This window comes from Geotrypetes seraphini, chromosome 4, assembly GCF_902459505.1.
Source record: "Geotrypetes seraphini chromosome 4, aGeoSer1.1, whole genome shotgun sequence".
In the NCBI taxonomy this organism is placed as follows: domain Eukaryota; kingdom Metazoa; phylum Chordata; class Amphibia; order Gymnophiona; family Dermophiidae; genus Geotrypetes; species Geotrypetes seraphini.
In genome coordinates this window covers 326,233,825-326,256,922 of record NC_047087.1, presented here as the reverse complement: position 1 = coordinate 326,256,922, position 23,098 = coordinate 326,233,825, and the positions used below count along the sequence as shown (strand labels likewise).

Here is a 23,098-nt window from a genome sequence, read left to right as displayed (position 1 = left end):
GATCATTAGGGCATAGACAGGGGTGGGTAAGCAGAGTGGGCAGACTTGATGGGCTGTAGCCCTTTTCTGCCGTCATCTTCTATGTTTCTATGAGGTTTAAGTAGGGCAAACCTCCTTCAAAATGCTAAGTAACAATGTTATAATCATGTGCACCTGATGTGATATACCTGTGTGTGATTTGAGCCACTTTAAGTGGGAGGATATATGGGGTATCCTAATTTATTGTTCAGTTAGAATACACGTTTTTGTGGATATCTTTTGTTTCATGACTAAATCAAGGATAATTTTTGTTGTATACCTGCAATTATATCACTTTCTTTTCCAGAGATAAATTTAAAAAAAAAAGATTTGGCATTGATTTATTAAAAACTGCTCATTGGCTACCAATTCCATACTGTATCAAAACACTAAAGAACCAGCCTTTATCTACACACTTCTTATCCCACATGAGCCTACAAGAGTCCTAAGACCCTCTTCCCAGGACCTTTTTCATACACCATCTCTAAAAATCATTAGCACACGTCGGGCCACCTCATTCGCAATAACGGCATCTACGATATGGAATTCCTTACCTCTTTACATTCGGGCAGAAAAAAATTTAGATCAATTTAAGGTAATTCTGAAGTTACCTTGACTGTTAAACAGACTAGGTTACTGCCAGAGAGGTTCAATAATTCTTATTCCCTATTTTCCCTATTGTGAGTTACCTTTTATGTACTCTTTACTCATATTTTGTAGTTCTTCCAATTTTTCTCATTGTTTTTGTTGGTCAAGTATTGTCCCATGGGTATCTACCTGTTTGTCTCCCCCTTTTTAAATATTAATTGCAAAACGCTTAGAAGCCTTGATTTGCATTTTATCAAAATTTTGAATAAACTTGAAACTTGAAAGAACTGAATAGTTCATGGGGTGTCCTAATTTTTTCACATGACTGTATTTGCTGTCATTAAACTGCAAATAATCTGCTGTTAAGGGTTAATCACTTGATAAAAATACCCCGTAATAATAACTTTCCCTCTTCTCCTCATAATTTTATTGGAAACTGCTTTAAAACTTATTGTATTAAGCAGTATATCAAGTCAGTATATCAGATCAAATTAAAGTCAACCTATAAATTAAGAGATGTACTTGGAGTGATTGGGAGTTGAGTAGGGTAGGTGGGATAAGAGCTGTAGAAGTACAAACTGACTTTAGTCTACAAATCAAACTAATACCAGTACTTCGGGCATGTATTCTAGGGCTAAGAGAAAACAAAACTAACACAAATTGATTTTAGATCCTTTAAATATGTTAATATGCAAGTTTTGCTTTTTATTGATGTTATGGCATAGAAATGAACAATAACCCCTCAACATTCCCCTCATGCATTTGTAATTCGCTGAATGTAGAAGAAGAAAATTTTTTAGCATGGAACCAGTCCATTGGCAATCTTTTAAATTCTATCGCACCAACAATCACCTTCACGATCTCTCCCCGTAAACAAAAAATCCATGGTACTCAGTAAACCTAAACCTACTATAAAACCAATTACATTCTCTTGAACAAAAATGGAGGCACAATAAAACACTGATCAATTTTAATAAATTCAAGGAACATGCCGCATATTACAGATCCGAAATCAATAAAACCAAAAAAGAATATTATACAAAACAAATTAAGAAGGCTAAAAACTCCTCCACTTTATACGCAATAGTTAAATCCTTAACAACAAAGAAAAAAGAAATGAACAAATCCAATCTTACACCTTCAGCACAAGCCCTCACCACTTACTTTATCGTCAAAGTATAGAAAATTAGAGATACTTTCCCGCTTATCTCTACTCCTTGTCATTCTGTAGGGTATGTAGACTCTAATAATTCAACTAATCTGTCCTATTCAAAATGCTCTCGCTTCACCCTTCCTAGCTTGGAGGAAATACAAAGATGTATTAATTCGCTTAATTTAAAAGGGACTAACACAGAGGTTATCCTCCTTTCCTTTTAAAACGATTTTTCTCTATCTTCGGCCCGTACATAAAAGACCTGGTCAATTCAAGTTTATCATCAGGATCTCTGCCCAAGATTTGGAAACAATCGATTATTTATCCAATCATTAAGGATCAAAATATTAGCACTCAGGTCTTGTCTAATTACCGTCCCATAGCAAACATACCATTCATGGCAAAACTTACTGAAAAAATAGGTTTCCATCAAATGTCCGATTTCGCTGAGAAAACTAATGTACTTCATCCTAATCAAACTGGTTTCCGTCACTGTCATTCTACCAAACTTTCTTTGCTAGGACTTACTACTAAAATACTATACCATCTTTTTTTTTTTTTGAATTCTTTATTTATTGGATTATTCATTACAATATCTTTGTAACAAACATACATGAATGAACACAAAAAATACAAAATACAAAATGTAAATTCCCAGATGGGAATTAACATAATATATAAGAAAACTAATTCAACCGTATCCTAGTCCACATTAAAGCTGATCGCCAGTACAAATAAAACATCAAAGCAAATCTTTCTATCTACTATCTAGGAACAGGCAAATGGCTATTATATATATTATACATCATCCTCCAAAAGTGAACCAAAATAAGGAATTAAACTTTCAACAAAGGTTTCTCTTTAATAAAATCTTCCACCTGGGCTGGATCAAAAAAACACATATTTATCATTTCCATATGATATCAGGCATTTACATGGAAATTTTAAGAAGAAAGTAGCTCCGACTGCCAAAACCTTAGGCTTTAGCTGAAGGAACTGTTTCCTCTTAAACTGGGTTTGTCTAGAGACATCTGGAAAAATTATCACCCGTTGACCACAAAACATCTCTTGCTTTTTCAGGAAGTATAATTTCAAAATATCTTGTTTCTCAAGTTCTGTCTTGAAGGTCATCATCATCAATCAGTACAACTTATTTCCCTAGATCTCTCCTCTGCCTTCGATACTATAGATCACAGTCTGCTATTAATGCAACTTCACGAAATTGGTTTGTCTGACCAGGTCATGGACTGGTTTGTTTCCTACTTTACTGATAGATCATCTAAGGTCATTTTTAATGGCACATCGTCTGAACCTTTTTCCACTAAACATGGAATACCACAGGGATCCATTTTGTCACCATTGCTCTTCAATATCTTCCTGTCGCCCCTTCTGACGGTGGGCCAATCTATTGGCTTCACCATGTTTGCTTACGCGGACGATGTGCAATTAATCCATCCCATTGATCTCAACAATACAGAAGAGGTAGCATCCATTAACCATAAATTAGGAAAAATCAAATCATGGTTAGACTCAAATAAATTGTCTCTTAATATCAACAAATCAAAACTCATGATTTTTCCTCCCCGCATCGCTCCCCATCAAAATTGTCCCTACTTTAAAACTATTAGGAGTTACTTTTGACAATAAATTTTCTTATCATTTTCACATTAGCACGGTCATTCAGAAGTGCTTCTATCGACTCAGAATGATACGTTCCCTTGCAAAGTTACTTGAACCAGCCTCCTTGAATACATTGATCCACTCCCTAGACTTTTGCAGACTTTTTCACCGGAGGAGCCTGCTTTTCTCCTCCGGCCCCCCCCTGCATCAAGGAGAGGAGCGTGGGAGCCCTGCTCCGCCCCCTCCCGACACAGGAGAGCCGACTTTTGCAGACTTTTTCACCGGAGGAGCCTGCTTTTCTCCTCCGGCCCCCCCTGCATCAAGGAGAGGAGCGTGGGAGCCCTGCTCCGCCCCCTCCCGACACAGGAGAGCCGACTTTTGTAGACTTTTTCACCGGAGGAGCCTGCTTTTCTCCTCCGGCCCCCCCCCTGCATCAAGGAGAGGAGCGTGGGAGCCCTGCTCCGCCCCCCTCCCGACACAGGAGAGCCGACTTTCACAGCCTTCTCACCGGAGGAGCCTGCTTTTCTCCTCTGGCCCCCCCTGCATCAAGGAGAGGAGCGTGGGAGCCCTGCTCCGCCCCCCTCCCGACACAGGAGAACACATAGCCGACTGCCACCCCAACTCAAACCCCCCCAATCTTACAATAATACACTTGCAACCTTCTGCAAATATATTATTGATATATTTAAAAAACAAGACCCGGCGCCCAGCGCCCCTACACACCAGCTCGACCGGGCCGGCGTGGGAGCCCTGCTCCGCCCCCCGATCCCGCAGGAGGACACCATTTAAAAAAACAAGACCCGGCGCCCAGCGCCCCTACACACCAGCTCGACCGGGCCGGCGTGGGAGCCCTGCTCCGCCCCCCCGATCCCGCAGGAGGACACCATTTAAAAAAACAAGACCCGGCGCCCAGCGCCCCTACACACCAGCTCAACCGGGCCAGCGTGGGAGCCCTGCTCCGCCCCCCCGATCCCGCAGGAGGACACCATTTAAAAAACAAGACCCGGCGCCCGGCGCCCCTACACACCAGCTCGACCGGGCCGGCGTGGGAGCCCTGCTCCGCCCCCCCGATCCCGCAGGAGGACACCATTTTTAACTGATCCTGCGCCAACGGCGCACCGCCATTCAGCGCGCCGACGAAGGTGCACGACAAAGGCGCATGCGCCTTAGTGCGCGCCCTTGGGAAGCGACTGCAGGGACGACTGCCGAATTACAGAAACTGCCAACACCAGCTAACCTAGAGGTGAGAGAGAATAGCCACCTAACACCACCCGGAAATCACACTAGAACACCACTACCAAAACCAACCAAACAACTACTAGGTGACTCAACTACAAACAGGAACTCGACCAGCCACATACTGAGTCCCTCCAAAGTACCAGCAAATCCCACAACAACTTCTCTCAACCACTCACACAATGGATACAAGCACATCCAAACTCATCCTTGCCATACTACTGCTATCCCTCTTCATAGACAAATGGAAAATAGCTGGATACCACACACAGCCAATCCCAATCATTACAGTACCACACAAATCCGTTCTACAAACCAGGAAACTCCAAACCCCTAGAACCTTGATCCTCTGTTCACCATCTAACCAATCAAGCATACCCACAATCTGGGGAAAAAGACATACAACAAAAGCCAAGACAAGCTCACAAAGACCTCAGACATCACAAAAAATACTATCAAATATAGCTCCTACCCCCTTCCCACTCACAAAAATCACACCAATAGCATGTTCATACTTAAATATCCGATCGGTAGGTCCAAAAACAGAACTAATCAAAGACTGGCTAATCAAGGATGATCTAGGTTGCCTCTTCCTCACTGAAACCTGGCTCACATCCGACACAGACCCTCACATTATTGAAATCTGTCCCAAAGGATACAAAATTGAACTAGTATGCCGAGCCAACAGAAAAGGAGGAGGGCTAGCAATCATAGTAAAAAACAACTTCAACATCAAAGTCCTAGCCAAGCACTCCACCCCCCATTTAGACCTTCTAGCCTGCCAACTTTCTGACACCACCCTTACAGGTAATCTAAATTGCCTTCTATGCTACATCACACCAGGAAAATGGAACATCACTAAACATGATCTAGAAGAGTTCATCCTCCAGAACTCTCTTTCCTCTACAAATAATCTGATCCTTGGTGATTTAAACCTCCATCTAGAAGACCACACTTCAAAACAAGTAGTAGATATTATATCATACCTCAATACCCTATCGTACCAGATCCTCAACCCGGAACCAACACACGAAAAAGGTCATCAACTCGATATAGCAGCATACTCATCCCCAAACCTCAACTCACAAAACATACAAATCACCAACGGCGCCTGGCAACCCACCCTATGGTCGGACCACTATAAATACAACTTCACCATCAACTGGGAGCATAATAAAAATAAACCCACTCCTCCCAAAACAAGCTTTATGGCCAGGCAGAAAATCGAACCCAACACATTTTGGAGCGCAGTGGATCCAGCAATAGATTACAGCAACCCTAGTGAATTCATAAACACCTGGCGGTCCCTCAGCGAATCGACATTGAACAAACTAGCACCACTAAAAGCAAAAAACAAAATACATAGACAATCAGATAAATGGTTTGACACCGAACTCCTGCAACTAAAAAGGAAATGTAGACAACTAGAAAGGGCATGGATAAAACAGAAGCAAGATACTACTAAAACAGAATGGAAAATCCAAATCAAGCAATATAAAATCAAACTGAAGGAAAAACGCAAAGACTATTACTCCAACCTCATAGGCACCGACAAACCAGACACAAAAAAACTCTTCAACCTAGTAAGAAACCTTACCGACACCAAACCATGTCTAGCCACCCAGGAAAACCTAATACCTACAGCCTCTCAATTAGCAGACCACTTCAAAAATAAAATCATCTCAATTAGAACAACATTCACTAACCCACAAAACAACATAGACAAGATTCTAATAAAACCCACAACAGATGAAGCAATACCAGCAGACAGGATCTGGACCGACTTCCCTACAACCCAGTGGACTGAACTGGACAGGTTATACAATAAATATTGCAAATCATCATGTGATCTGAATAACTGCCCACCATACCTACTAGCAACTGCTTCCACCAACTTCAAAGCCAGCTACACATTATGGCTGCAAACCACACTCAGGGAAGGCCAGTTCCCACCAGACCTCGGAGAAATTATAATTACGCCTATACTGAAGGACCCCAAAGGTCCAACAAATAACCCATCAAATTACAGACCAATCGCTTCTATCCCAACATACATCAAAATAATAGAAGGACTAGTCGCACAACAATTGTCCATGTACCTAGAAGCCCACAACATCCTACATCCATCCCAATCCGGATTCAGAACCAACCACAGTACAGAAACTCTTCTGGTATCTCTACTAGACATAGCTCGAAGTCACCTCAGCCAAGGAAACAGACTGCTAATCATCCAATTTGATCTCTCAGCTGCATTCGATCTAGTGGACCACTCCATACTTCTCCAAATACTAGACACAATAGGAATCTCAGGTAAAGTTCATAACTGGTTCCAAGGCTTCCTTAAAACTAGAACATACAGAGTCAAATCAAAAGACATTCTATCTGAACCATGGTCCAATCCATGCGGAGTACCACAAGGTTCTCCCCTCTCTCCCACACTTTTCAACCTATTCATAGCTTCCCTAGGCACCACCCTGGATGCCCTAAACATTACTTCTTTCAGCTATGCGGACGACATAACCATCCTCCTCCCATTCGACATAAACAACCCAATCTCCTCAGGACACCTGAAAACTACATTGGAAACAGTGGAAAAATGGATGACAGAACACAAGTTGAAGCTGAATTCTGACAAAACTAAATTCTTATTACTAGAGAAGGACAAAAAACCATCCTTAACAGAACTGGAAATAAACTCAATCAAGTACCCTATACAGAGCACCCTTAAAATCCTAGGAATACATTTAGACAGACGCTGCACAATGCAAACACAAATCCAAAAAATCACCCAAAAAGCATTCTTCACAATGCGAAATCTAAGAAAAATCAGAAAATTCTTTAACAAAGAGCAATTCAGGATCATTGTCCAATCCCTTGTGCTAAGTATTGTAGACTATTGCAACAGCCTCTACTTACCTTGCCCGACCAACACAATAAAAAAACTACAGACCATCCAGAACACAGCCCTCAGACTCATATACTCACTCAGCAAACACGACCACATTACCAATGCATACCTTGAATCCCACTGGCTACCAATAAAAGCAAGAACACAATTCAAACTCTACTGTCTCATTTTCAAAGTAACCCACGGCACGGCACCCAGTTACCTAAATAACCGTTTTCACCACTACCTCCCACCAAGAAAAAGGAGAACACAGAACCTTTTCACCTACCCACCACTCAACGGAACTCGTCGCAAGAAACTTTACGACAACCTCCTGGGGACACAGGCAGCTAAAATAGACTCTGACATCTTAAAATTACTGACCAAAACAACTGACATAAAAGAGTTCCGCAAAGAAATAAAAACATTACTGTTCAAAAAATATCTCCCATCAATCTAACCACCACCTAATGAGCTCCCAATTCAACGACTTCGGAAATACCCACCTATATTATCTTTTATCTGTGATCTAGAATGTACTGTAATTCTTCTACACTACACCCAATTTAACCGATCGAGTTGACATGTATTACCTCTGTAAAATGCATTATCTTCTGTTATATGTATTATCTTCTGTAATAAGTATTATCTTCTGTGAAATTGTAGTATCATAACTCATCACTGTTCCTGTAACTTACTCTTACCCTGAAATGTAACTCTACTGGAATATCCCAGATATTTTCTATATTGTAATCCGCCTAGAACCGCAAGGCACAGGCGGAATAGAAATCCCTAATGTAATGTAATGTAATGTAATCTCTTGTTTAGACTACTGTAATGCCCTGTATAAGGGCATTATAAAAAAGGAAATTAGATGGCTTCAGATTGTACAAAACACAGCTATTAAGATCATTTGCGACGCAAAGAAATACAATCACGTCTTACCCCTTCTGATTAGTGCACATTGGTTACCAGTTGAACATAGAATCAGTTATAAAATCCTACTTTTAACATTCACAACAAAATTAAACAACCAACCAGAGTTAATTAACAGACTTTTAATTCCCTATAATACTTTAAAATCTCTTCGTTCAATGTCTCAGAATCTTCTCGTTATGCCTTCTTTAAAATTGATTAATACGTTGCACTCCAATAATTTTGCCGTCACTGCCCCTACTCTCTGGAATTTGCTGCCTAATCATTTGCGCAGTGAATCCGATATAAAACAATTTAAAGCAAAACTAAAAACATTCTTGTTCCAGGATGCTTTTGGACAACAACTGTCCTCTTAAGGACAAAAAATTAAATCAAAATTATTACTTTTTATCTTAACTTGTATTTTCCCTTTTTTGTTGCACTTTTCTTTAACGATTGTAGTTCTTCCCCACTTTCCCATTGTTTGAAGTAGGTCTATAAGTCTAATCAGTGCTTTATTATGACACTTGGATTTTATCCAGTATCCGCAGTTTTAATGTTTTTATGTAATTTTAGAAACCTGATTAAGCGGTTTAAAAAAAATCTTTTAATAAACATGAAACTTGAAACTTGAATGTCCAAGCCTTCTTTTGATGTGAACCGCCTAGAAGTCATCTGACTATGGCGGTATAGAAAAATAAAGTTATCTATATAATAAAACCGTAGGCGGCGCATGCGCAGTCTAATCCGCGTGCTTCCGTGATCCGTATGTCCGTGGCCGGCAAGAGTGCACATGCAAACTTACAACAGCTCGCACTCACGGTCTGGCTGGCTCTTTAAAGTTTTTTTCGGTGCCGGCTCACCTGCTCCGCCTTCCTCTTCCTGCCAGTCTCAGCCGGACTCACTCCTCCCCCCCTGGCAGCCCTGAACCTGTTCCTCCGTTCCCCGCCCGACGGGCCGGTGAGTGCTGCGCCAGGGGCAATGCAGGTGGAGACTATCGGCGGCGGAGCCGGAGGGAAGGGGGGGTGGGAGGCACGCGAAGCTGCAAGTCGCCGACTCCACCCCCCCCCTCTCTCGAACCGCACAAGGACTGCCGTTGACGAAATTTGCCCCACCGTTCCTTCCCTTCCTCCATCAGGTATGTTAAAAGCAGCTGCTTTGAAATTGGCACGGCGGTTTCCCCAGATAGGGTAAGCCGAAAAACCCAATCCCGCCTCATGGTCCTGCCGCCGCTCACGAATCCCCCCCCCCCAATCCTCCTGCAACAGCCGCTACCGCTCCTGTTCAAAGCGGCCTGCTGAGGTTCGCGGCCGCTGTAACGAACCTCGCAGGCCGCTCTCCACATGGTAGCACGTTCCCTCTGACGCAATCGCGTCAGAGGGAACATGCTACCGAGTTGGAGAGCGGCCTGCGAGGTTCGTTACAGCGGCCGCGAACCTCAGCAGGCCGCTTTGAACAGGAGCGGTTGCGGGAGGGGGGGGAGTTTTAACAGGAGGAGTCGCCGAAAAAAACCTTCAGCCGCAGCAGGCCAGCACACGGGAAGGGAAGGGGGAGGGGCCGAACGGAGCAGGGCAGCTCAAGGTAAGAAGGGAATGGGGGGTGGGGGAAAATGTTTCTACTACTCAGCAGGGACCTGGAGGGGAAGGGAAAACCGCTGCTGCTTCTGCAAAGGAAAGTGGTGGTAGGGGAGAGAAGGGAATGGGGGGTGGGTGGGGGAAAATGCTGCTACTACTTCTCAGAGATCTGGAGGGGAAGGGAAATATCACAGCTGCTTCTGCAAAATAAAGTGGGGGGGAGAGAAGGGAATGGGGGGTGGGGGAAAATGCTGCTACTGCTTCAGCAAGGACCTGGAGGGAAAGAGAAATACCGCTGCTGCTTCTGCAAAGGAAAGTGGGGGGGGAGAGAAGGGAATGGGGGGTGGGTGGGGGAAAATGCTGCTACTACTTCACAGGGATCTGGAGGGGAAGGGAAATACCGCTGCTGCTTCTGCAAAGGAAAGTGGGGGGGGGGGGGAGACACAGAAAGAAATACAGACAGACAAAGGAGGCTAGGGAGAGAGACAGACAGAAATAAAGACAGACAGGGGACCAGAGAGACACAGAAATAAAGACAGACAGGCAAAGGGTGCCAGGGAGAGAGAGAAAAAAATTGCAGGAGGGAGAAAGACAGAAAGAAAGGAAGAAAGAAACAGGAGCAGGGAGAGAGACATAAAGAAAGAAAGAAAGACAGACAGCCATATATTCTAGCACCCGTTAATGTAACGGGCTTAAACACTAGTTATTAAATAAGCAAATTAATGGAAACACTTTTTAAACAGGGAATGGTCAAGTTTCTGGAATCCTGTGGATTACAGGACCAGAGGCAACATGGATTCACTAGAGGTCGGTCTTATCAGACAAATCTGATCAATTTCTTTGACTGGGTGATCAGAGAATTGGATAGCGGATGTGCGCTAGATATGGTGTATTTAGATTTTAGCAAAGCCTTTCACAGTGTTCCACACAGACGTCTAATAAATAAACTTAGTGCCCTCAGGATGGGTCCCAAAGTGACAGGCTAGGCCAAGAACTGGTTGTGTGGAAGGCAACAGAGGGTAGTGATCAATGGAGATCGCTCTGAGGAAAGGGATGTTACCTGTGGTGTGCCTCAAGGTTCTGTTCTTGGGCCTGTTCTTTTTAACATTTTTATAAACGGTATTGCTGAAGGTTTTTCAGGTAAGATTTACCTCTTTGCGGATGATACCAAAATTTGCAATAGAGTAGACACACCGGATGGTGTGAATAACATGAAGCAAGACCTGGCAAAACTTGAAGAATGGTCTGAAATTTGGCAGCTAAAATTTAATGCTACGAAATGCAAGGTCATGCATTTGGGCTGCAAAAACCAGAGGGAACGGTACAGTTTAGGGGGTGAAGAACCACAGAAGAGCGGGACTTGGGTGTGATGGTATGTGATGATCTTAAGGTGGCCAAATAGGTTGAAAAGGTGACGGGGAAAGCTAGAAGGATGCTAGATTGAATAGGGAGAGGTATGGCCAGTAAGAAAAAAGAGGTATTGATGCCTCTGAAATACCTATGTAATGTAAATGTGGATGAGTCAAGTCACTTTCATTTGAAAGGAAATTCTGCAATGAGAGGTCATAGGATGAAGTTAAGAGGTGAGAGGCTCCGGAGTAATCTAAGGAAATACTTTTTTACAGAAAGGGTGGTAGATGCTTGGAACAGTCTCCCAGAAGAGGTGGTATAGATAGAGAATTCAAGAAAACCTGGGATAGTGACATGGGATCTCTTAAAGGACGAGATAATGGTTACTGCGGATGGGCAGACTAGATGGGCCATTTGGCCTTTATCTGCCATCATGTTTCTATGTTTCTAAATCTGTCTTCTATCTAAAGCTTCAGGTTCTCAGATTGCTTAGCAATGTTCATTTAACCCACTGAGGCTTCCCCTGCTGTCAGTATTCTCTCAAAGAAAGAGGGTACTTGAGATCATCCCTTGTTTTCTGGGGAAATTCCTACAGGAAGCCCTTTTGATTGCCATGACAAGAGTGACCTCCTAGAGTGACCTTTCCAGCTCTTCTACCTCCCTAACATTTCCTCGGTTCAGCTCAATATCACAATTTTCTCAATCTATTGTAAAAAAAAAAAAAAAAGTGCAATTTTTGTTAAAGTAGTTAAGCGTTAAACAAAGGCTGGGACAAATTTATTGGCCTTTAGTGTTCCAGTTTACCTCAGGTAAATATGATTTTTTTTTAAATTTTAGGCTGTTCCAACAGTGACCTTAAACAGGGTATGTTGGTTGTGTGAACCTAATGAAGCATTTTATGTACTGAATTTCAGGTTTTAAATGAAGCTGTTGGAGCCTTGATGTACCATACAATCACACTCACTCGAGAAGATTTAGAGAAGTTCAAAGCCTTGCGGGTCATTGTTAGAATAGGGAGTGGCTATGACAACATCGACATCAAAGCTGCTGGGGACATGGGTAAGTGCCGATGTTCACAAAGTTTCTTCTAAAATATCTCTCTTGAAATATTTGCTGAAAGGCATATTAGACCTTCACCCAGTGAGTAGAACTAAAGGCCTCAATGGCTTGGCCTTCACTTGGAAAATATCAGTGCCATAAAATAGTTTCCTGTAGATGGTGGTAAGGGCTCACGTGCTAATTTTTGGTAATGGTATGCAGCTATTAATTTGAAAAATGGAAAATTAGCCAGAAAGATAGGAAGGAAGGAAATGCTGGGTTACAATGGTGGAGTAAAGGACAAGGAGGGTGATGCTAAGAATGGTGGATCCAAGTGAGAGAGTTGTGAAGGAGAGGAGTGAGAGTGGAATAATTATTATTTTATCTTTTTTATTTTTTTTTATTAGCATTGTAAACCGGCAAGATACATGTTGATGGTCGGTATATTAAACACAATAAACTTGAACTTGAATAATGAGTAGAGAGTAGAAATGTGGTAATGGGGAGCAGATAAAAGGGAATAGGAAGATGGGAAATGTGAAAACAAGGGGATAAAAGAAGTGGATACAAAGTTGATTAGATTAAGAGTGAAAAGGAATAAAGCAAGAGTTACATTTGAATGGATAGAGGCAGAAAAGAGAAAAATGGAAGAGATCACATTAAGAGAAAGATAAGAACAGCTGTACTGGGTCAGACCAATAAGCAGCATAGACTCTATTATAGATTTAACAAATTATACGAGGACACACAACATATAATGTGTTCATATAATGATTCAAAATGTTGTGTAATCGTGGCACCAAGGTACCCCCCTCTTCAAACCCAGCATGCACCCAAAAAGAGGGAGAAAAAGCCTCAGACTAATATAGCAGTATAGAACCAAAAGGTACAAATCAAAACTGCTTTTGATACTTTCACTGGCAAAAAACTCCTTCACAGAACAGCTCAGGTTAGAAAAGGGCGAAGTCACCCGGAGGCACGTTCAAGGACTTAGCTGACAAAAGATGACTTGCACTCACGTCTTCTCCAATCTTCCCAACAAGCGACCTTATTTCACCAATGTTTGGCTCATCAGGGGAACAAACAATACAGCACAAGGCTGATGAACCAAACATTGGTAAAACAAGGTCACTTGGGAAGATTGGAGAAGACGTGACAACGTTGGAGCTCAAGTTGTCTTTTGTCAGCCAAGTCCTTGAACATGCCTCCAGGTGACTTCTCCCTTTTCTAAAACTAAGCTGTTCTGTGAGGGAGTATTTTTGCCAGTGAAAATATCAAAAGCAGTTTTGATTTGTACCTTTTGGCAGTGGCGTACCTAGCATATGTGACACCCGGGGCCCATCATTTTCTGACCCTCCCCCATCTATATGAAAAATATGATTTTCAGTAACAATCCACTTATCGCACAACAAGAGTGTACCTAGGAAAAAGCAGCATCTTAAACACTGCAGTGAGCACTAGAACACCAACACATACAATGTAAAACTAAACAAGCCAGATCCTGCAGTCAATTGATTCTGCAGTCAATGCCAACTGAAAACTATGTCCTTTTCATACACACAGAACAGAGATACACCCTCGTCCAAAATGGAATAATCACAAACTAAAAATAGAAATATGTAGACAAAAGTTAAACTGAACCGCCAAGAAACCAGACCCTGGATACAATGCAACACCACAAAAATAGTAACACATGTCCTCTAATACAGTGCAAAATATAAAGACAGTAGATGTAAATTTGAAAAAACTGATACATAACAATCACCACTTTACAAATTAACAAATAAAAATAAAACAAATAATGAGAAATAAAAAAATACCATTTTATTGGACTAATCCCCGTAAGCTCGGTCCCCATCCCCGCAAACTACCTGATTCCATCCACACAAGCCTTGAATTGTTTTATATTGAACTTATTATATTAAAGTATAAAAAGAAACAATATTCTGTACAATTGTCAATTTATAAATCAGCGTCTTCTCCCCACTCTCTCTTTCCCATTTCCCTTCAGCGTCCTCAGCCCACTCTCTCTCCACTTTCCTTCAGCACACGCACATAAAAACAAGCTAGTAATTTTATATCATTTTAATTCTATTCATTCATAGAAATTAAAGTCTAAATAATGCTAGTCACATAACTAATGCTAGTCAAAAATAATTCCCTGCACAGTCAAGCCTGCAAGGGTTACTAGATGTCTTTCAGCAGCTCCCCTCCCTCCCCCTTACCTTTGTGGCCAAGTCAAAATGATCTACCAACAATAAAATTTTAAAAACACAAAGCACACTGTACACAGAGAAAATGTTAATTATCATTTATATTCCGCGGATTTTCAAAGAGGTCAAGGCAGATGACTTTATGCAATGTCACCTCAGTAACAACTATACAAAATTTGAGTGAACAGGGGCAAAAAAAAAAAAGGGAAGGAAAGAGCAATAAAGGAAAAATCAGTTATGTCAGAAACATGGGCAGATTCTGTATAGGACGCTGGCCTCAGCAGTCGCTTGAGAAGCGGCTGAGAATCTCACACTGGCATCCTATACAGAATCGTGTCTGTCTATAAAAACAGACACCATACCCCCCCCCCCCCACATACACACTTCTCTAACTGGCACCTATGTCACCTGGCGCTGGTTACAGAATTGTGCCTGCCTGATCGAGGGATCCTTTGCCATCAGCTGATCGCAGCAAGGGAATCCCCGATCAGCTTAGCCAGCAGGCCTCCCTGAAGCCGCAGCTTTGGGGAGTCCTGCCGGCTCAGCTGATTGGGGGAAAAATACCCCAGCCACGATCAGCTGTTTAGCTATGGCAGGGGACCCCTAACAAGAGCCCCAAAATTGGCAGGAGGGATGCCCACCATAGTGACAGGGTCCTGCACTGAAGATGCCTATTTAACATTTAGTATGTCCTGTATTTGCTGTCCTTGTGGGGATCATGGTAGACCAGCAGCTAATTACCTGTGCTTTTTGTCTTTACATGCCTTTTGGTGACTCTGTGCGTGATAAGGCTATTGAACTTGCCTGCAACTGTAAAAATCTGTGTCTCTACTTTTTCTTCAGTAGGGGTATTCCCGTTGACACGCTATTGATTGATTTTTTGATACGATCTTTGAAAGTGGAGTTTTTTGAGCCCATGAAGCTGAACTGAGGCTTTTTCTCCACTTTCTTTTCTTTTTCTGCTTCTAATCTATCTCTTCTTGCTTTTTTATTGCAAGGTATGAGTGTGGCATGCTGGGACCTCTCTGATTGATATAGTGTTTATTGTAGACCCAGAATGACTTGCAAGGTTTTTTTTTTTAAACTTTATTAATTTTTCAAAAAGTACAGAACAATATATATATACAATCATTAATCCACCACAGTAAGCACTTATAATCTGTCCATAATAATACATAAAGAATAACCCCCTCCCTTCCCTTCTATAACCTGTAGACATAGAACATAACAAAGTAAAGATATATCCCAACCCAACCTCCCACCCTACTCTGGATGTGTGTGTAATTCCATAGAAAAATAAAGATAAAAGACAATTATAACAAAGTAATAAAAGATGTCAATGGGCTCCAAATCAAATTAAATAATGTGCTATGCCCCAACATATCAGCATTCATTTTCTCATACCTGTAGCAGAGGCATAAATTTGCCCACCAAAAAGGAAAATTAAGGCAATCGCAATTTTTCCAATTATGAGTAACCATCTGTATGGCTACCCTGGTCATAATAAGGAGTATTATTTTGTGTTTCTTTAACGTATGAGCTCTAGCAAAAATTAATGATTGAACATACTCTTTCCTAGTGGTTGAGCAGCCAGGTTGCTCATGGGTGGGTAGAATGAATATGACTAATGGCATATGATGTAAAAGGTCCCAAAATATTATTTTTTATTAATTATTCATATTAATTCTCAAAAGGTTATTACGACACCAGGAGGTCTTTATAGTTGCCAAACACTGGCCTTCTCAACTCGATAATTCATTGCTCCCCAATATATATCTTCAGTCCAGTTTGACATCATTGGCTGTCAGCCAATCCACTAACAGAGGCTGTCCTTAGATTTGGACAAAGGAAATTCCTTTACATGTTTCTCACACTCAAAACAAAGTTTTTAAAGTCATATTTTTGTTTACATTCATTTCTGAATATACATAAACCCATTATTACATATCCAATATTCTTTTTGTCACTCTTAAAACTTATTTCAGACAGTTCGTTTATGTAAGGTAACCTGCTGAATCAGCACATGAAAAAAAGGAGGAGGGGCTGTTCCCCCCTTGCTCTGAGCTTTACAAAACTGACAGCTTCAAATTACACTGACACACTCCTAAGTGTGGGCTACATGTGCCCTCCCTTTCTATGCTGGAGACTGATACAGGTCTCTGATTCTAACTTAACTATTTCCAGATGTTGCCTTAGGATTTTTCCTTAGTGTTCCTTCAGGTTTAAAATATATAAAATATTAGAAATTAAGTACACACCATTCTTTCATATATATCTTTCATCCATCCAACACACTAATACATGTTATGCTCCATTTTGGGATACGTAATCTAATATGCTCTTCCTAACCAGCCTAAGCACATCTGGTATCAATTTGAACCACGAGGTTTAAGGCGGGAAGCTGAACAAAGACTCAGACAGAGAGAGAGAGAGTCGTGGAGGCAATTTCATACCTCCATGTATTATATATATCCATTTCCTCTATGGTCTGGCTTAATAGCAAAGTACATAAGGAAAATATTATTATGCTTTTCCTTAATATTAATCTGTAGTGTGTTTTTCTGGCCTTGGTTACATCCATATTCAGATTTTATTCACCAACTTTTTGTATGCTTCTATTGGGCATGGCCTTAACTAACACATATGTTTGTATCTAACTAGAGTTACCCAGAAGTATACGAAAAGCAGGCATTTTTGTAGAAAAACTCCACAAAAATACTGCACCATCATGTTCTGCACTGTCCATTCCATTAACGTCCCATAGATATCGCCCCTTACAGGCCACGAGCCACTATTCATGATGTTGTAATTGATATCACCCATTATTATACTGTTTCCCATTTCTCCAGCTTTCCTAATCTCTGAAAACATTTCTTCATCAAATATCGCTCTATGGTATGGTCACACCTCAAATACTGTGTGTAATTTTGGTCACAGAATTAGAAAAGGTACAGAGAAGGGCCACAAAAATGATAAAAGGGATGGGACAACTTTCCTTTGAGGAAAGGCTAAAGAGGCTAGGGCTCTTCAGCTTGGAGAATAGACAACTCAGGGTTGATATGATAGTCTATAAAATACTGAGTGAAGTGGAAAAGGTAGATGTGAATCACTTGTTCACTCCGAAAATACTAGGGCTAGGAGGCATGTGATTAAGCTACTAAGTAGTAGATTTAAAACAAACCAGAGAAAATATTTCTTCACACAACATGTAAATAAACTCTGGAATTTGTTGCCAGAGAATGTGGTGAAATCAGTTAGCTTAGCAGGCTTAAAATAGGTTTGGATAATTTCCTATACAAGAAGTCCATAGGCCATTATTGTTTATTCAGTTTTTGATTAAACGCTTTTTCGTTTCTACAAAGCGTTGTACAAGGTAAAAAATAACATTTAAACAAAAATAACAATTAAACATACTTTCCTATAAAAACTACAAGACTACCAACCATTCAAACTGGGTAAATATTGACCCATAGGCCATAGACACAAGTGGGAAGGGGGGAGAAATACAATTGTAATAGAAAATGTGAGGAACATATAAGGAAAACACTTAGGAACTGGGGAACAGTATAAAAAAGAACACGTAAAAATTGATAGCTAAAATACAATAGTTCAGTTAAAAGCATCTTTAAAAAGAAAGCACTTTAAGTTGCTTTTAAAATTTTTTAAGTTTTTTTCCATTTTTAGATATAAAGGAAGAGCATTCCAGATCGTAGGGGCTGTTACAGAAAAAGTGGAGGTGCGACGTGTGCCTATAATTTTTAAAGAAGGAATGTTAAGGTTATATTGAGAGATAGATCTTAAAGATCTTGGGGGGGTCGTATGGGATCAAAAGTCTATCTATGAATGCTGGTGTGTTAGTCTGCATTGTTTTGAATGTCAGGAGGGCGATTTTGTAAGTTACCCTGTGTGAGATAGGCAACCAGTGGGCATTTTGAAGCAAAGGGGTAACATGATCATATTTTTTTGCGCCCAAGATTATCTTAATGGCCGTATTTTGAATAAGCTGCAAGCGTTTTAAATCTTTGTGGTAGATTTCTTTTAATAATGAGTTACAGTAGTCCATTTTTTATATTACAAGTGAATGGATCAGAATGTTAAGGGAACTAATATCAAGAAGAGGGGCCAATGATCTAATCATTCTTAATTTATAATAACAACTTTTAACTATTGCGCTTATTTGTGGTCGAAATGTTAACTTATTGTCTATTAGAACACCTAAAATTTTTGTAGTTGTGATTAATGGAAGTGGAATGTTTTCGATAATGACTGGAGATATTAATTGTGCTCCCTCTTTTCCAGGGAAGAGAAGAGTATTAGTTTTTGAAATGTTTAAAGAAAGCTTGTTTATATTTAACCAGTCGTGGACTTTACTTAATTTATGATTAATTGCCTGAATCTCAGTTTGGTTATTTGGGTCAATGGGGTGCAGTAATTGTAGATCATCGGCATAAGCGTAAACCGTAAACCCTATTGATTGACAGAGGGTCAGAAGAGGGGCCAAATAGATATTAAATAATAAAGGAGATAAAATAGAGCCTTGTGGTATACCGAAGTTAGAATGATAGGATTTTGATTCTGAATTATTAAAATGTACTGTTGAAGCTCTGTCAGAAAAATAAGAACGAAACCATTCAAGAGCTTGATCAGCTACTCCTATAGAAGAAAGACGTTGCAATAAGAGATGATGATCGATGGTATCAAACGCTGCAGCATGATCTAAGGAGATTAGTAGAACGGATTTATGATGGTCCAGATAGTAATTTATAGATGTAGTGAGACCAAGTAATGAGTACTCTGTAGAATGGTTTGTACGGAAACCTGTTTGGTTCGGATGGAGTACATGCGTTTTTTCAACAAAATCTACCAATTGTAGAAACACGATTTTTTCAGTTAACTTGGATAAAAAGGGTAAATTTGCTATTGGACGGTAGTTAGAGCAATTGTCAAGATTGTTTTTTGGGTCTTTTATGATTGGAGATATGATGGAATGTTTCCAGTCTGGTGGAATATTGGCTGTAGATAAACAAGTATGAATAATTTGAAGAATATAAGGCCCAAAAACTGTAAAGTGTCGTTTAAAAAAAAATGGAGGAATGGGTTCTAGTTTGGAGCCTTTAATGTTAATACAGTGTAATATGTTTTCTATTGCTTTCAAAGATGGAAGGAGAAAATTAGATAGTGTAGTGTGAAATGTCTGGGACCTGGTTATCATATTAACATTTTCAGCAGGACTAGTTAAGTTAGTAACGGTGGATTTTTTGTTAGTGATTTTTGATCTAATCAATGTAATTTTTTCTTGAAAATAATTTGCTAATGCTTGAGCTGTTGGAGATTCTTCAGTTAGGCTTAATTTATCGTTTTTAAAAACTGTTAATTGCTTAAGAATTTTGAACAAGGTAGATGAATTATTAGTGTTAGAAATTTTTTTAGCGTAAAATTTTTCTTAGTGATATTAATTGATTGTCGATAATGCTGTGAATATTTTTTGTAATTGTTTAAGTTTTCCTGGGTAGGTTTAGAGCACCATTTGCGTTCCGCTGAATGCATTTGTTGTTTGAGTAGGCCTAAAGAAGCATTAAACCATGGGTTTCTTAATTTTTTTGAAGAAATTTTCCTAGTTACTAGAGGCGCTATTTTGTCTAATAGAGATTTACATGCCTTGTTCCACATGGTAACTTGTTCGGTTAGAGGTTCAGCGCTAAATTTTTCTGAGTCAATTTTAAATGCTGATGGAACAAGTGAATGATCTATGTGTTGAAAATCTCTTACTTTAATGATTTTCGGGGCTGGTAAAGTAGACTTAAAAGATGGCAATGATAATTTGGTTTGAATCAAGAAATGATCAGACCATGGGACTTGAAGTGAAATAGGTTGAGAAAAATTGGAATTTAATCTACTGGGAACAAGAATCGCATCCAATGTATGACCGTAGGTGTGAGTCGGGTCCGAGTTTAAAATTACAAAACTGAGATCGCTAATATGAGTTAACAGATCGGATGTAAATGGATTGGAAGTATCATCAAAGTGAACATTGAAGTCACCTAAAAGAAGAGGAGTTTGTGAAGTGGTAGAGAAGTCAGAAATTATGGATAATAGATGTGTTACCACTGACTGATTAATTGGCGGAGGGATATATAATAATAATAGATCTATTTTAGGCTTCGTGTTAACTTTAACTTGAATAGCTTCAATTGTGTTGTTAGTTTGTGTTAATTCTACTACGACAGATAGACTTGTTTTAAAAATTATTGCTAAGCCTCCACCTTTCTTTCCAACACGGTTATTGAGATGGCTTGGGGAAATCCACTGCTTATTCCTAGAATAAGCAGCATAAAATCTGTTTATATAACATAACCAGGGCAGGATTAATTCTTCGAGGGCCCCTAGGCACACAAGTGCACTTAGCCCCCCCAGCCCTGCCCCGCCCACACCCAACCCCTGCCTGCCTATGCCCCGCCCTCATTTACTTACCTGTTTTCTTATTTACTTCTTTATTTCCACTTGTATTTCTTTTTTTCTTTTATTATAAAATTCAAAGATTACCATACCAGTGCACAGTTTTAGTTCTATGCAAGCCCCAAACATCTCTGAATAAATTCCCCCCTTCCTTCCCACCTATTTCCCACGACTTTAACTCTGAATCCTTTCCATACGTTTACAAAAGTGTTCAAATGCATTGTAAAGCAGTAATACTATCCAAAACATAAGTCTGTATTAATAACCAAGTTTGCAACTCCTCTCAACTGTCTCACTCTATGTTGTCAAACTTTAACCCATATGTATGTATAAACAACCAAATCTGTAACTCCTGTTACGTTCCAACAAGGCAAGTGATCCACCAAATAATCCAACGTGGAATAAAAGAAGATCGCCAGACAATAAGCAGATTCAAATAAAGTTTATTCAAGGTGCTCCCAGGAGCCATGCCTGATGCATTTTGCCAAACAAAGCTGGTCAATGCTAATAGAAAACCATGATTTTCATACACACAGGACACAGAACCACCCTCATCCAGTATGGAATAAGTAATAACAAAATACCCTCCTTCCCCCCCCCCCTTTTTTTACAAAAGCACGGAAGAGGTTTTTAGTGCTGGCGGACTGAATGTTCTGCGCTGTTCTGATGATCATAGGAATTCTATGACCATCGGAGTAGTGCAGAAACAGAATAAACAGTGGTGCGCATATCCCCCAATACTGAATAAAATATAAAGATAGCAGATGTAAATTTGAAAAAAGAGAAATAACAAATCACTTTAAAATTGCAGAGTAATGCATTTGTGGATTAATAATCGGAAGGAACCTTATATGCTGGGAGGTGAGAAGTTGATATGCATGGACAGGGAGAGGGACCTTGGGGTGATAGTGTCCAAAGATCTAAAGGCGAAAAAACAGTATGACAAGGCAGTGGCTACTGCCAGAAGGATGCTGGGCTGTATAAAGAGAGGCGTAGCCAGTAGAAGGAAGAAGGTGTTGATGCCCCTGTACAGGTCATTGGTAAGGCCCCACTTGGAGTATTGTGTTCAGTTTTGTAGACCGTATCTGGAGAAGACTTGAAGCAGTCCAGAGGAGGGCGACGAAAATGATAGGAGGCTTGCGCCAGAAGACGTATGAGGAGAGACTGGAAGCCCTGAATATGTATACCCTAGAGGAAAGAAGGGACAGGGGAGATATGATTCAGACATTAAAATGCTTGAAGGGTATTAACGTAGAACAAAATCTTTTCCAGAGAAAGGAGATTTCGGCAGTTGGGACCCAAGCACAGTACCGGGTAGAGCTTTGGATTCTTGCCCAGAAATAGCTAAGAAAAAAAATTTAAAAATTTAAATTGAATCAGGTTGGGCAGACTGGATGGACCATTCGGGTCTTTATCTGCTGTCATCTACTATGTTACTATGTAAATTAACAAATAAAAATAAAACAAAAAATGGAAAATAAGATAATACCATTTTATTGGACTAATACATTTTTAAATTAGCTTACAGAGGTCAAACCCTCTTTCCTTAGGTCAGTAAAGTATTACAATATCCTGTCCTGACCTGAGGAAGGAGAATTTGGTCTCTTAAAATTAGTCAAAAATATTTTAAAATTAATCCAATAAAACAATCGCCGTATTTGCATTTTCTATTTATCAACACAGCTACAATACTTCTTGATCCTATAGCAAAAAAATTAAAAAATATAATTTTTTTCTACCTTTGTCGTCTTGATTTTCAGCTGAATTATGTGTTTGGGTCTTCCCATTTGCACTAGCGTTCTCCATAGTTTATTGTAATCCACACAGTGAAAAGCTTTGATGTAGTCGATGAAGCAAAGGTATAGGGGGTTTTGGTATTCTTTGCTCTTCTCCAATATTTATCTAATATTGAATTAGGACTTGATGGCACCTAACAACCTTTGACAGTCTGCTGGCGACGCATGCAGCGAAACTGGACCACACTATCTCCAACCTGCTGATAACAACAAACGACTACAAATATTTTCGCAAAGAAATCAAAACCACCTAT

The 23,098-nt window shown here is 40.2% G+C and overlaps 1 protein-coding gene across 1 annotated transcript in view; it reads left to right on the top strand.

Annotated features, from left to right (window-relative positions):
* The window catches only part of CTBP2 (C-terminal binding protein 2), a 244,084-nt gene that overhangs the window by 27,390 nt on the left and 193,596 nt on the right, over positions 1-23,098 (top strand). The window contains exon 3 of the mRNA XM_033942987.1: positions 12,256-12,400. Coding sequence (XP_033798878.1) covers positions 12,256-12,400 — 145 coding nt within the window. The remainder of the gene's footprint in view (positions 1-12,255; positions 12,401-23,098) is intronic.